Here is a 16,176-nt window from a genome sequence, read left to right as displayed (position 1 = left end):
GTACCTTCAGGCATTTGGAAATTGCTCCCAGGGATGAACCAGACTTGTGGAGGTCTACAATTTATTTTCTGACATCTTGGCTGATTTATTTTGATTTTCCCATGATGTCAAGCACAGAGGCACTGAGTTTGAAGGTAGGCCTTGAGATACATCCACAGGTACACCTCGATTTGACTCAAATCATGTCAATTAGCCTATCGGAAGCTTCTAAAGCCATGACATAATTTTCTGGAATTTTCCAAGCTGTTTAAAGGCACAGTTAACTTTGTTTATGTAAACTTCTGACCCACTGGAATTGTGATACAGTGAATTATCAGTGAAATAATCTGTCTGTAAACAATTGCTGGAAAAGTTCCTTGCGTCACGCACAAAGTAGATGTCCTAACCGACTTGCCAAAACTATAGTTTGTTCACAATAAACTTGTGGAGTGGTTGAAAAACTAGTTTTAATGACTCCAACCTGGTTCACCAACTACTTCTCTGATAGAGTTCAGTGTGTCAAATCGGAGGGCCTGTTGTCCAGACCTCTGGTTGTCTCTATGGGGGTGCCACAGGGTTCAATTCTCTGGCCGACTCTCTTCTCTGTATACATCAATGATGTCGCTCTTGCTGCTGGTGATTCTTTGATCGACCTCTATGCAGACGACACCATTCTGTATACTTCTGGCCCTTCTTTGGACACTGTGTTAACTAACCTCCAGACGAGCTTCAATGCCATACAACTCTCCTTCTGTGGCCTCCAACTGCTCTTAAATGCAAGTAAAACTAAATGCATGCTCTTCAACCGATCTCTGCCCACACCTGTCCGTCCGTCCAGCATCACTACTCTGGACGGTTCTGACTTAGAATATGTGGACAACTACAAATACCTAGGTGTCTGGCTAGACTGTATACTCTCCTTCCAGACTCACATTAAACATCTCCAATCCTAAATTAAATCTAGAATCAGCTTCCTATTTCGCAAAAAAGCATCCTTCACTCATGCTGCCAAACATACCCTGGTAAAACTGACCATCCTACCGATCCTCAACTTCGGCGATATCATTTCCAAAATACCCTCCAACACTCTACTCAACAAATTGGATAAAATCTATCACAGTGCCATCCGTTCGTCACCAAAGCTCCATATACTATCCACGATTGCGACCTGTACGCTCTCGTTGGCTGGCCCTCGCTTCATACTCGTCGCCAACCCACTGGCTCCAGGTCATCTACAAGTCTCTGCTAGGTAAAGCCCCGCCTTATCTCAGCTCACTGGTCACCATAGCAGCACCCACCCGTAGCACGTGCTCCAGCAGGTATATCTCACTGGTCACCCCCAAAGCCAAATCTTCCTTTGGCCGCATCTCCTTCCAGTTCTCTGTTGCCAATGACTGGAACGAACTGAAAAAAATCTGTAAATAGCCCATCCAATCTACCCCATCCCCATACTGTATTTATTTATTTATCTTGCTCCTTTGCACCCCAGTACCTCTACTTGCACATTCATCTTCTGCACATTCTACCATTCCAGTGTTTAATTGCTATATTGTAATTACATCGCCACCATGGCCTATTTATTGCCTTACCTCTCTTATCCTACATCATTTGCACATGCTGTATATAGATTTTTCTACTGTATTATTGATTGTATGTTTATTTATTCCATGTGTAACTTTGTGTTGTTGTATGTGTCGAACTGCTTTGCTTTATCTTGGCCAGGTCGCAGTTGCATATGAGAACTTGTTCTCAACTAGCCTACCTGGTTAAATAAAGGTGAAATATATATATATTTTAAAACCTAAGTGTATGTAAACTTCTGACTTCAACTGTACATGATCAAATACAAATCTTTAAAAAAAACTATTAAAGACTACCAGACCCACTGGATTCTCCAATTACATTGAATGAACTACAGGACAAAATACAAACCCTCCAACCCAAAAAGGCCTAGTGGGGTTGATGGTATCCTACACATACAGACCACAAATTCCAATTGGCTATACTTAAACTTTTTAACATCATCCTCAGCTCTGGCATCTTCCCCAATATTTGGAACCAAGGACTGATCACCCCAATCCACAAAAGGGGAGACAATTCGACCCCAATAACTACCGGGGAATATGCGTCAACAGCAACCTTGGGAAAATTCTCTGCATTATCATTAAAGGTGAATGGAAACACTTCAGGAACTAAATCGAAGCTACTAGATGTAGTCAATCCACTAATACTAAACATGTGCATTTAACTGACATCTCTATTTTTAGTATTTTGATCGTCAACAAAATATATTTGAGCTATGGTCAGTGCCATTTTAAATTTCCATGTGTCACTGGCAGGAATCATCAAATTGTCTGTGGTATTGAGTTTTCAAGCGGAGAGTGAATCGAAGAGAGTGATGTTAGGTGCGGACAACGAAGATGGCAACAACAATTAGTAATTCAAATATGAACTATATAGCGGCAGGCTGTAGGAATTGGCTCAAAAAAATCCCTCTGTAAGCTACCAATCGCCTGCCCGAGGACCCACAACTTTTGAAGAAGTGGCTCCATGTCCTAAAGATGAAGGACGTGCCAGCTCGAGCTAGCAGGATCTGCAGACAGCACTTTGTGGAGGTAGACTTCGCAATGAAGGGCACTTTCGATGCAACAACCGGGAGTTTCCGAATGGAAAAGAGTCATAGGCCAACGTTGAAGCCCTCTGCTTGCACCTCCATTTAAAATGTAGAGGGTTATGGTGTAGGGGTTACCGACCGACCATCGCTTTGGTCCGTACAATTGCCCTTATTTTAGCGCCCCAAAAACGTAATACTTCCAGATCAACTGTAATGTCAATACCATTGTAAAGCACAATTTCTTCCCTTTCCAACAAAATAAATGGCATGACCTAAACGCTGCCCGTTTCTGCATAATTCAAGCAGGCAATGAGCCCCGTCAGGTCTTTTTAAAAATGGCAGGTGGTGAAGTGAAACTAATGCGTGATAGTGAGAAGGAGAGATGTCGTGTGGGAAAATTGCTTTTTTTCACTCGATCTGTTCAACGTATCACCTTATCTCCTCTAAAGTGTAAATAAAACACTATAAAGAGTTTATATAATGTGTCATTACATACCTATTTGAAGGTTTGTGTCCAATTTGATTCGGGTTTTTAGGGCGGTGCTAAAGTGATCTTAGAAGTAAACAGCGGCTTTGAGAATGATGATCGCATGCAATGATGATGAAAAAAATGACTAGGTATCCCCCCTTACCCTCGTCACTGTCCATTTCTTGTTTCTAAAGGATGAGAGAAGTGCTACACCTGGTGGAGAGAGATTATAAGACAGAAATAGTTGCTTTATGCGTGCTGTACGTTACGACATGACACGCCACGATGTAACGGAGGGTCAGTTTTTTTCAACTTTTCTCCAATACTATAGAGCCATTACCATGTCGATCAACGCTTGAATAGAAACCTAGTTCACACCCCCGATTTTGAAGTCAACACAGTCGCTACAGTCCCATTAGTTTTCTTTGTAGCCTCGTTTGAATGTTGCGGTTGCGCACATTTGTACGGAATGGGGTGAGTTTACTTTAACTGAATGGGGAGGCGATGCGACTGAAGACGACATAGCTAATGTTTGCTGAAAAATAAATGTCCCCGGTACATTGGAAAGAATTTACAAAATAACAGAGCAAACTAAAATGCTATTTGGCCCTAAACAGAGAGTACATACACAGTGGCAGAATACCTGACCACTGTGACTGACCCAAACTTAAGGAAATCCTATGTACAGACTCTGTGAGCATAGCCTTGCTATTGAGAAAGGCCCCCGAAGGCAGACCTGGCTCTCAAGAGAAGAGGGGTTATGTGCACACTGCCCACAAAATGAGGTGGAAACTGAGCTGCACTTCCTAACCTCCTGCCAAATGTATGACCCTATTAGAGACACATATTTCCCTCAGATTACACAGACCCACAAAGACTTTGAAAACAAATCCATGTTTGATAAACTCCCATATCTATTGGGTGAAATACCACAGTGTGCCATCACAGCAGCAAGATTTGTGACCTGTTGCCACAAGAAAAGGGCAGCCAGTGAAGAACAAACACATGTTTATTTATTTTCCTTTTGTACTTTAACTATTTGCACATCATTACAACACTGTATATACATAATATGACATTTGAAATGTCTTTATTATTTTTGAACTTTTGTGAGTGTAATGCTTAGTGTTAATTTTTTATTGTTTATTTCACTTTTGTTTATTATCAATTTCACTTGCCTTGCACTGTAAACATATGTAAAGACCCTTAAATTGAAATGGAATTGAATTGAGAGACAGAGACAGCATTGAGGCTTCAAATGAAACATTCTGCAAGATTACAGGTATCAGCAGCTCGGAACGGGTTTCAAATAGTATTTAAAATCTTTCCAATACTTTGAGTGTTTGCTCTAGCCTGCCTAGAGCGCCAGATAGGTGGGATTTCAAGTTTTGGGACTAGTCTATTGGCCCATGAAGCCAGGCAAGCTCAATCAAGCACAGATAACGCATTTGCAATGGTTTGGAATAGTATTTGAACCCAGGTATCAGCACCGCCAAATTCACACCGCGCTATAAGTAGAACCCTCTCACAGGAATAGAGAGAGAACCAAATTATACCAAATTGTAGCTATTACATTTACATTTTCACAGCGTCCCATTTTCAAAAGTGTACAATTTAACAGTGATCCAGTAGAGGGCCCAATGTTTATTTTTTCAATGTTATGGAAAGAAGCCTTTTATTACCGGACTATACATGAGCTGGGTTCTGGGTCAGAATACCACATACAGTTCATTCGGAAAGTATTCAAACCCCTTCCCCTTTTACACATTTTGTTACCTTACAGCCTTATTCTAAAATTGTCATCACACATTGTCTACACACAATACCACATAATTAAAACGCCGCAAAAACTGGTTATTAGAAATTGAAGCTAATGTATATATATATATATATATATATATATATATATATATATATATATATATATATATAATTTAAAAAAAAAATGAAATATCACATTTACATTACAAGTATTCAGACCCTTCACTCAGTACCTTGTTGATGCACCTTTGCCAGCAATTATACCCTTGAGTCTTCTTGGGTATGACGCTACAAGCTTGGCACACCTGTATTTGGGAAGTTTCCCTCATTCTTCTCTGCAGATCCTCTCAAGCTCTGTCAGGTTGGATGGGGAGCGTTGTTGCACAGCTATTTTCAGGTCTCTCCAGAGATTTTCGATCGGGTTCAAGTCCGGGCTCTGGCTGGGCCATTCAAGGGGATTCAGAGACTTATCCCGAAGCCACTCTTGCATTGTCTTGGCTGTGTGCTTGGGGTCGTTGTCCTGTTGGAAGGTGAACCTTCCCCCCAGTCTGAGGTTTTTTTTGAAATGTGGCAAATTTGTTAAAAAAAACACACTCAAATACCTTATTTACATAATCATTCAGACCCTTTGTTATGAGCCTCAAAATTGAGCTCAGGTGCATCCTGTTTCCATTGATCATCATTGAGATGTTTCTACAACTTGATGAGAGTCCACCTGTGGTAAATTCAATTGATTAGACATGATTTGGAAAGGCACACACCTGTCTACATAAGGTCCCAGAGTTGACAGTGCATGTCAGAGCAGAAACCAAGCCATGAGGTGGAAGGAATTGTCCTTAGAGCTCCAAGACAGGATTATGTTGAGGCACAGATCTGGGGAAGGGAACGAAAACATTTCTGCAACATTGAAGGTCCCCAAGAACACAGTGGCCTCCATCATTCTTAAATGGAAGAATTTTGGAACCACTAACACTCTTCCTAGAGCTGGCCGCCCGGCCAAACTGAGCAATCGGGGGAGAAGGGTCTTGGTCAGGGAAGTGACCAAGAACCTGATGGTCACTCTGACAGAGCACCAGAGTTCCTCTGTGGAGATGGGCGAACCTTCCAGAAGGACAACCATCTCTGCAGCACCCCACCAATCAGGCCTTTATGGTAGAGTGGTCAGACGGAAACCACTCTTCAGTAAAAGGCACATTACAGCCTGCTTGGTGTTTTCCAAAAGGCACCTAAAAAAGTCTCAGAACATTAGAAAAAATATTATCTGGTCTGATAAAACCAAGATTTAACTTTTTGGCCTGAATGCCAAGCGTCACATCTGGAGGAAACATGGCACCATCCCTACGGTGAAGCATGGTGTGGGGATGCTTTTCATCTGCAGGGACCGGGAGATTAGTCAGGATCGATGGAAAGATGAACAGATCAAAGTATAGAGAGATCCTTGATGAAAACCTGCTCTAGAGCACCCAGGACCTCAGACCTGGCCGAAGGTTCACCTTCAAACAGGACAACGACCCTAAGCACACTGCCAAGAAAATGCAGAGCCAAGAAAATGCAGGAGTGGCTTCGGGACAAGTCTCTAAATAGCATTGAGCGGCCAAGTCAGAGCCCGGACTTGAACACGATCGAACATTTCTGGTGAGACCTGAAAATAGCTGTGCAGCGACGCTGCCCATCCAACCTGATGGATGGGCAGATATGAGCGGATATGCACCTAAGATTGGGAGAAACTCCCCAAATACAGGTGTGCCCAGCTTATAGCGTCCTACCCAAGAAGACTCAAGGCTGTAATGGCTGCCAAAGGTGCATCAACAAAGTACTGAGTAAAGGGTCTGAATACTTATGTAAATGTGATATTTAAATTTCAGTTGTTGTTGTTTTTTATTGTTGCTAAAATTTCTTAAAATCTGTTTTGGCTTTGGCATTATGGGGTACTGTGTGTAGATTGATGAACATTTTTTAAATAAAATGAATCATTTTTAGAATAAGGCTGTAACAGTAACAAAATGTGGAAAAAGTCAAGGGGACTGAATACTTTTCGAATGCACCGTAATCATATCTGGGTTACAACCTCTTTCATGCACTTTGGTACAGTAAGAGATGAGCGAGGTGGCGACAGCCAGAAAACCCTCTCATCCACACAGTACAGTATTGACAGTGACTCATCATTATTATGCTCAATGTGACCCCTCACTTATTCCACTCCACATTCGCCCCCAAGAGACGCTGGTCTCCCTCACACTGCCCTCAGGCTGCATTATAATTACATTTCTCAGAGGTTGCTAATACTATGCTAGGTGTTGAGATGCTCTTTACTAGCTACATTCCTAACCCCTCTCTCAGCAGTGCTCCAACCACCCACCGAGTCCAGAATGAAGATTTATCTGAGTGGGACTTAGAGTTAGCGAGCGACAGCCAGGCTAGCTTTTAGCTCTACTTCCTGACCTGGTCTTTGCCAGGTCCACTTAATCATTAAACACTAATGGCCAACCTGTTATGTATTTGGAAAAAATCAACTGTGCTGCTAAGAGATAGCAACACTAAAAAACAAAACGTATATTTGCTTTCTGTCTGGAGGATACAAATTGAGGATGGTCCATGCAGTAAGATACAGAACTGCCTTCCCCTGTTTGTTGAGCACTATCCATCTGGAAGTAACACAAAGCACTAACCTGTTTAACACATCCAGCCAGAGAAAGCTTTTTCAAAGACATTCAAACAGAGAAATGGAGCATAGTACACAGTCGCTATCTCCTGAGTTACTTTTAATTTGCTTACCACCTCTCGGGATGATTATTATTACATAATGCATTATTATGAATTATAGCTAATACAAGTGTATTGGTTAGCATGGGGGATGTAAGTGTATGTAGTGACTGCCTCCAAACACCAACACTGATTTTGTGACTTACGCCTCCAAGAATGTGGATGTTTCATGTCCCATAGCATGAAAAGACATTCATAAGTATATGACTTATATGATACATCTGACACATTTAATGATAGTTAGCTGTGTGAAACCTTAATGAACATTGACAAGATCATAAACTGTTCTGGTTAACTACTGTGTGTAGATACTCAATCACCTTAACAGCCATCCTCAATCCATATGAGTGTAGTAATACAGTGTTCTATTACATTTTTCATCAAAACCGAACCCGTGGCTGTTTAAGACTATGGAAAATCAACCTAAAATCGAATCTATCTTACTCATGTTTTTGCCTAAGAAGCACATCAATTTAGTTTGATTGTACTCACATTGTGCTTGGTGAGAGCTGATATATTGGCTGCTATTGCTTGGAGCCAATCTAGGCAATCTTCAGCAGTGGGGCACGTGATAACCCCACTGCAAACCCCATCCACAGCTATGACTTGAAATGCATGTTTCCTTTAGAAATCAGAATCAGACAAATATACTTTTTAGTAGTGGTTGGCGCCAATTCAGTATGATATTAACATCGATATCAATATGAACAAGGCATATCTCAAAAATGTTTTATCCTTAGTCAGGCAAACAGCTTGTCTGTCCATATATTAATCATAACCCATGCCGTCTCAATTTCTATTCAAGAGAAATAAGTAACAGCCAAGCAAGCTTTGCAGCAAATGGAGGAATCACTGTCTTATAGTGCCTTTGGAAATTATTCAGACCCCTTGACTTTTTCCACATTTTGTTACGCGACAGCCTTATTCTAAAATGGATTAAACAATTTAATCAGCAACCTACACACTATACCCCATTATGACAAAGCGAAAACAGGTTTTTAGACATTTGTGCACATTTATTAAAAACAAAAAACAGAAATACCTTATTTACAAAAGTATTCAGACCCTTTGCTATGAGTCTCAAAATTGAGCTCAGGTGCATCCTGTTTCCATTGATCACCCTTGAGATGTTTCTACAACTTGATTTGAGTCCACCTGTAGTAAATTAAATTAATTGTACATGATTTGGAAAGGCACACGCCTGTCTATATAAGGTCTCACAGTTTGACAGTACATGTCAGAGCAGAAACCAAGCCATGAGGTCAAAGGAATTGTCCGTAGAGCTCCGAGACTGGATTGTGTCGAGGCACACATCTGGGGAAGGGTACCAAAACACTTCTGCAGCATTGAAGGTACTCCATCATTCCATCATTCTTAAATGGAAAAGGTTTGGATCCCCCAAGACTGTTCCTATAGCTGGCTGCCCGGCCAAACTGAGCAATCAGGGGAGAACCGCCTTGTGAGTTCCTCTGGGGAGATGGGAGAACCTTCCAGAGGGACAAACATCTCTGCAGCACTCCGTCAATCAGGCCTTTATGGTAGAGTGGCCAGACGGAAGCCACTCCTCAGTAAAAGGCACGTGATAGCTCGCTTGGAGTTTGCCAAAAGGCACCCAAAGGACTCTCAAACCATGAGAAACAAGATTCTCTGGTCTGATGAAACCAATATTGAACTATTTGGCCTGAATGCCAAGCGTCAAGTATGGAGGAAACCTGGCACCATCCCTACGGTGAAGCATGGTGGTGGCAGTATCACGCTGTGGGGATGTTTTTCAGTGGCAGGGACTGGGAGACTAGTCAGGATTGAGGCAAAGATTAACGGAGCAAAGTACAAAGAGATTCTTGATGAAAACCTGCTCCAGAGCGCTCAGGACCTCAGGTTGGGGCGAAGGTTCACCTTCCAACAGGAAAACGACCGTAAGCACACAGCCATGACAACACAGGAGTGGCTTCGGGACTAGTCTCTGAATGTCCTTGAGTGGCCCAGCCAGAGCCCGGACTTGAACCAGATCGAACATCTCTGGAGAGACCTGAAAATAGCTGTGCAGCAAACCAAGTTTTGCTTTGTTATTATGTGGTATTGTGTGTAGATTTGAGTGGGGAAAAAACTATTGAATCAATTTTAGAAGAAAATGTGAAAAAGGCAAGGGGTCTGAATACTTTCCGAAGGCACTGTAACTGCCAGTGGCTGACCTCTCCATTTGAATAGTCTCTTTACAGGAGACAAGTCATCCTAGCACCTAGCCCCCAAAGTCCCTCGCCAGCAGACCCCTCTCAAATAGACGAGGCACAGGGGCCACTGAACCTTCAGCAGTAGTGACAGAGAATGGCCCCTGGCTGTGTTTTGACAACAAACATTCCCCGGTCCCCCGGCTGCAGCCCAGCGCTGAGCTTACCTGCAGACGTCAGAGCCCGGGATGTGCTGTGACAGACGGGAGTGGAGGAGAGGAATAAGGCGCAGGTCCACCCATCTCTTCTCCCAGCGGAGCCCAGGGGACGTGGGCCAAGATGAGCAGGACAGTGAGTCCTAGAGGGGTTTATACACACAGAAAGAAGAGAACACCTCTTAGTTTAGTTCTTCATATAGTATCTCCCATCATTTTTCTAATACGTCAATAGCCCAGGCTTGTTCATGATTCATACAGGTAGATGTAGATGCAGCAGAAGCTGTATATGTGCAAGCCATAGTTCAACTACTGAATACGTTGTTTTTTCCTCTGGCCCAGAGAAAGAGTTAGAGCACCTGGACTGTCACCGTCTGCCTGTGAATGCCACTGCGGAATAACAACAGCCTACTGGCATTGTTACAAGAGTTGCAGAGAGACATATATGGCTGAGACTTGTACAGAAAGGAGATCAGTCTCAAAATGGGGTGGGTTAAGAATGCTAAACTGTACCGTATTGTTAGGATGGTAGTTCAGGTGTAAGCCACTGTCGCACAGAGGGGAGGACGTTCCACTGCTCTGGTCACTTGGAACACCTGGGAGGAGAATGACATTCAGAAGTTATTTATTCAGTCATTTGGAAGTCATATCATATCTTCTTTAGCCTTGGTACAATATCCAGAACTTTTATGTCTAGCTCTATTTCAGGTAAAAACTATATTTAAATAAACTTTTCTTTCCAGCTCTTTTTCAGAGATAATTATACCAGAGACAAATAATAGTCAATGCACGAATCATCATGTAATCCATGTGCAGATGGAGTTTTTTTCTCCAATCTTGTTTTATTTTCTCTCATCATATCCTTACTGAAAATAACATACAATTTCAGCTCTTATATTTCTTTGGAGGTTTCTAAGATGCGCGTACATGTGCAGTCTTCACAGAGGGGCAGTTTCAGAAAAGCAGGTGTCTTCTTCAAGAAAGACACAGTCAGAGTGACTTCCTCTCCGGCATTTCGCAAAACCTGCACCTGTAAAGAAATATTTGGTGAATTTACAATACTGCCATAGGACTTCTAAGTCTGTTACTCATCTCAACCACGTACTTGGATGATGGATGTAGTACAAATTCCCTTCTTAGAACAAGTAGATTAGATATCGGCTAAAAACCTGGGAGATTTATGCAGCCTCACACATTTAGGAGGTTGATACACACAAATCGGAAAAGGTGTAAAACTCATCTTACATGCCCCAAAGATAAGGTCCAAAACGTTAAACAAGATAAAGTGGTGTTACAAGTGTTTGCAGCTTCAGGGAAATATAAAATATTAAGTTGGCAGCTGCTTACCGCTTCCTCGTGGCGATAGCTTCGAACATTTATTCCATTTATCTAAAAACAAACAGTCTTATTGTTAGTGACAATAATATCCAATCCATTAAATTGATGATATGCATGATATGAGGTGGCTCAGTGAACTAATATATCGTATTGTGATCCATCTGCAAAGTGTGAAGGAGTTGGAATTTGATCAGACATACCTGTAGTACAAATACTGAATAACCCAAGACAGAAGAAACTGTCAAAATACTCATCATTATCCCTTACCTGGAGGATCCCGTCTCCAATAAACAGCAGCCCAGACAGTTCAGCTGCAGACAATGTATTAGATATTATTACGTTTGGGTAAATAAACCGCGATTCATAACTCATAGTGAAATGGAAACAAAAAAAGGAAAGCTTACCTTTTTGCTCTTTTGATATTTTTGATATTACAACGGGGATTTTGTGTTCTGCGCCTCCCTAGGGGGTGAATTATATAGTTATGTAGTTTGTTGCACAAACATTTGAAGGAAAGAAACAGGGGGAAAAAATAGAAAAACTGTTGTGTCTTCCCCAATACGATACTCCATTAGTCTACTGTTGATATATCAATTGTGGCTTCAAAAGATCAATGGCATTAGGTAACAGTAAATTCAATGATAAAATAGGCAGAAAGAGTCTAATCAATGGAGATCTAAATGACCTTAATGCTCAAGCCAAAACCTCCAATCGTCTGTCTTCTGATCGTTACAGTTCTCTCCTACAAGGAATCAGATGGAATAAAGAGGTGTTTATTGTGGACATACTTACGAGTATAAAAGTTTACCGTAGATAATACAAGTATAACAAAGCTGACAAAGGAAAGGCCCATTTTAAAAGGTATTTTCTCTCCAGTCATGTTCACACTTCACTCTCATGGTTTCAAATGTATCGTCTGCCCGACATGATATCTTTTTCTGGTAATTGAAACATCCTTTCCCAAGGTATTTAATTTGACATGCAGGGCAGGTTACTTACACTGGAATAAAATGGTTCTCCTGACACGCAGATGACATCTTGCTCTTGAATGGTCAGAATGTCTTTAGCCAAGTGCAGTCGAATATTGAAAGGCTCCTCGTTACCATCTTGCAGCAGATAAACCCCAGTCTTTGTCTGCAAAGTAAATCAAAGTGGGAAAATCATGTATCGTTCTTCTTTGTCCAAATTAACTGGCCATGAAATTAAATCAAATGAAATGTCATCAAATTGTAAAGACATTGAAGAGACTTGACAGAGTGACATGTATGATAATGATAATTCTTCTTAGCCTGTTAATTTCAAAATGGTGACATGTAAAACAATGCCCCATACATTATGTGAATTCTACTTTCAGAAAGCGAGTAACCAAGAAACCATTTCAATTACATTGTATCTAATAGGTTTCGGAAATAGTTATTATTCGTGATCACATCAGGGGGAAAACAATTCCACTAGTGTTTATATTGCATACATCTTCAATATTATGTTGCAATTATGTTTGATAATAGGAGACAGTAGAAATATAGTTAAGCTAATTAGGTTAGTTCTCAGTAAATAATTTTCACTAATTGGTTTGAATTACATGTATTTTCTATGCACTGTGCTATAACATTAATCAGACTAAAATATATTGTTGTCTTGGCCCTGAAAATAAAAATCCTTATTTGATAATTTTCCAAAACCAGATAACTGCAACGATACGCCTCTTAATCACAGGCAGCAGAAAAAAATGATTTACAATCATCTAATTTAATAAATCTCCAATTAAATAATCAATCTTAATTTTGTCTATCCATCTAAGGTCTTGTGGAATTAAAAAGTTTGAATAAATGATGCTCAGTCACCAGATATGCATTTGTCTGAAAGGAATGAGAGAAATCATCATCATATCCCGTGATCCATTTAAAACAAGCTGATCTGCATACATTTGCATTCTGTATAGCCAATTCCCCACCAACTAATTGGAATGCATGTCCTGTCCTTGAAACTACGGTTAAGTCTAAATAATAAAACCACCTTCACCTGACATGATTACATGATTTAGGTGCTCCCGAGTGGCGCAGCGGTCTAAGGCACTGCATCTCAGTGTTTGAGGCGTCACTACAGACACCCTGGTTTGATTCCAAGCTGTATCACAACCGCCCGTGATTGGGAGTCCCATAGGGCGGTGCACAATTGGCCCAGCGTCATCCGGGATTGGCCAGTGTAGGCCATCATTGTAAATAAGAATTTGTTCTTAACTGACTTGCCTAGTTGCCTAGTTAAAAGGTTCATTGTTTTTATTTTAATTATTCATGTAAAGCCAAGCACACCAATGTCACTATGCATCCTTGATGACAAACGCAGTAGTGTCACTAAAGGATACCAGTTTAAAAAATAAGGTGACATGGTAGGTATGGCAACTCAAAGAATTACATTTACTTGTACAGTATCTAGAACTGTGTAAAGAAACCATAACAAAATCAGCCTGGGTGTGTATTAATATCAACAGCAGCATCTCAATGTGAAAGTGTTTTTACAGTGAGTTGCCTTGCACACTATATCCACGGTGTGTGTATGACTCACACGTGTGAGTTTGTGTGTGCGTGTGTTGAGAGAGAGAGAGAGAGAGAGAGAGAGAGAGAGAGAGAGAGAGAGAGAGAGAGAGAGATGTTGAAGGCAGTCATTCTCGTTAGCCGAGCTGAATCAGTGCTACGGTGCTGATATATCTATCACTGGGTAGATCAGAAGCAGCCTCTACTCTCTCTGTCTCTCTCTACTCGGCTGAGCATTGTTTGACCTGCTGTAGAGCATGTATGTAATTACCCTTATCTCTGATCCCATCTTGTGTTTCATCATTACCTTCTCATCCTAATCCTCTCCATCTTTATCTAGCTACATCATCAACTCCAGTCAGACACTGTCGTCTGTGTACATTCACAATTTACACCACAGGCGGTTGGCACCAGGTATGCAACAAGGACAGTCACATTTTCATCTACCTAAGCCAATCATGCATTGTAGAGATATGATCATTCAATGACACTTGTGGTGGTGCAAAGGTTAACATGTGTCAGCAATTGAGTACGCTGTCAAGTAAAAAGACAAAATGCTATTTGCCGTGGCAGACCAATTTGCTCCAATTATCTTTGCAAAATGCTGAGGGATTGAAATCTATTCAACTGAAATTCTACCTACCTCTTCATTTGAAGTCCTGAAATCCATGTGCTATGGTACAGTGAGGGAATCTGCCCTGGAAAAAGACAGAAGAGGGAATTGCATTAGCTTCTTGAACAAAATACCTAGCAGTTAGTCAGTGACATGGTTCTTCTCACTGGTAGTAATAACACAGATTACCTAGCAGTTAGTCTGTGACATGGTTCTTCTCACTTGTAGTAATAACACAGATTACCTAGCAGTTAGTCTGTGACATGGTTCTTCTCACTGGTAGTAATAACACAGATTACCTAGCAGTTAGTCTGTGACATGGTTCTTCTCACTTGTAGTAATAACACAGATTACCTAGCAGTTAGTCTGTGACATGGTTCTTCTCACTTGTAGTAATAACACAGATTACCTAGCAGTTAGTCAGTGACATGGTTCTTCTCACTTGTAGTAATAACACAGATTACCTAGCAGTTAGTCAGTGACATGGTTCTTCTCACTTGTAGTAATAACACAGATTACCTAGCAGTTAGTCAGTGACATGGTTATTCTCACTTGTAGTAATAACACAGATTACCTAGCAGTTAGTCAGTGACATGGTTCTTCTCACTTGTAGTAATAACACAGATTACCTAGCAGTTAGTCAGTGACATGGTTCTTCTCACTTGTAGTAATAACACAGATTACCTAGCAGTTAGTCAGTGACATGGTTCTTCTCACTTGTAGTAATAACACAGATTACCTAGCAGTTAGTCAGTGACATGGTTATTCTCACTTGTAGTAATAACACAGATTACTCAAGTAGTATGATTGTGCACCACTTAATATAAACACAAAACCCACTAGCATGGTCTGCCTATTTTCTGTCATGTCATCCTTGTGGGACCAGCAATATCAATCCAGAGTAATAGATTTTCATTGCAATTTCACTTCTTTCAAGCAGAATCCTGTGCAGAACTAATCAGGGGGGAAACCAGAGACCATTAAATGTCTATGAATAATTCATAAACTGAAGGTGGGAACCTAAGTATCTATCCTGATAAATGTTTCAATATGGAATCTATTGCTCCCGTCACCTGACTGACCGTGTTACACTATCTGTTACGGAGTTACAGCAGGGCTAATCATTGAAGCTTTTGAAAACAAGTATCAGATGAAGGAGTAGTACAGAGCAATAAATACATGGCTCTGGATGGGGATGAGAATAGATATAGAACATATGCTTCCCTTGACCTCTCAACTTTGTGGTGAAAAAAACTGCTGTCCTTGAGAAGGAAATAGTTACACTATAACAACATTGTGCTCGAGGGGTATATGTTGCAGTATATATTCAAGGCTCACCTCAGTAGAAAGGCCCCCGGCTCTTCGTCTGTAGAGGTCTAGCCATGAAGCAGGCAGGTGAGCACTGATCCTACCCGTGGCAGAGGAGCTTCCCTGGGCATGGCTGTGGGGGGACGCATGCCCTCCCCTGGAGCTGGTGGCAAAGCCTGGCCTGCGGTGGGCTTGGTGTTGGCTCTGGGCAGTGGCTGACCTGGTGTATGTGCTGCCACAGTTCCAACAGTGGTTACGGAGGGTGTCCGATGGTAGACTCAGGAGCAGTTCCACTCAGATCCAGATTGAGCTGAGTTGAGATCAAAACATAACATTAGTTCGTTTGTGAGGTAGTGGGAACTAAACCATGAGGCTATAAAGGGCTAATGCCAACAAATTATGGCACAACAGTAA

General features: G+C 41.3%; 1 protein-coding gene across 1 annotated transcript in view; it reads right to left on the bottom strand.

The window, feature by feature from the left end:
• LOC139387091 (gamma-1-syntrophin-like) overlaps positions 1-14,527 on the bottom strand; it is a 24,408-nt gene extending 9,881 nt beyond the window's left edge. The window contains exons 1-10 of the mRNA XM_071133091.1: positions 14,485-14,527; positions 12,307-12,441; positions 11,993-12,049; positions 11,712-11,769; positions 11,575-11,618; positions 11,317-11,358; positions 10,897-10,999; positions 10,483-10,565; positions 9,982-10,112; positions 8,079-8,208 (exon numbers count right to left, since the gene is read on the bottom strand). Coding sequence (XP_070989192.1) covers positions 8,079-8,208; positions 9,982-10,112; positions 10,483-10,565; positions 10,897-10,999; positions 11,317-11,358; positions 11,575-11,618; positions 11,712-11,769; positions 11,993-12,049; positions 12,307-12,441; positions 14,485-14,511 — 810 coding nt within the window. The 5' untranslated portion in view covers positions 14,512-14,527. The remainder of the gene's footprint in view (positions 1-8,078; positions 8,209-9,981; positions 10,113-10,482; positions 10,566-10,896; positions 11,000-11,316; positions 11,359-11,574; positions 11,619-11,711; positions 11,770-11,992; positions 12,050-12,306; positions 12,442-14,484) is intronic.
• Positions 14,528-16,176: the final 1,649 nt, after the last annotated feature.

This window comes from Oncorhynchus clarkii, chromosome 28, assembly GCF_045791955.1.
Source record: "Oncorhynchus clarkii lewisi isolate Uvic-CL-2024 chromosome 28, UVic_Ocla_1.0, whole genome shotgun sequence".
NCBI lineage: Eukaryota > Metazoa > Chordata > Actinopteri > Salmoniformes > Salmonidae > Oncorhynchus > Oncorhynchus clarkii.
The sequence above is the reverse complement of the archived record's forward strand: the minus strand, read 5'-3'. Positions and strand labels throughout refer to the sequence as shown.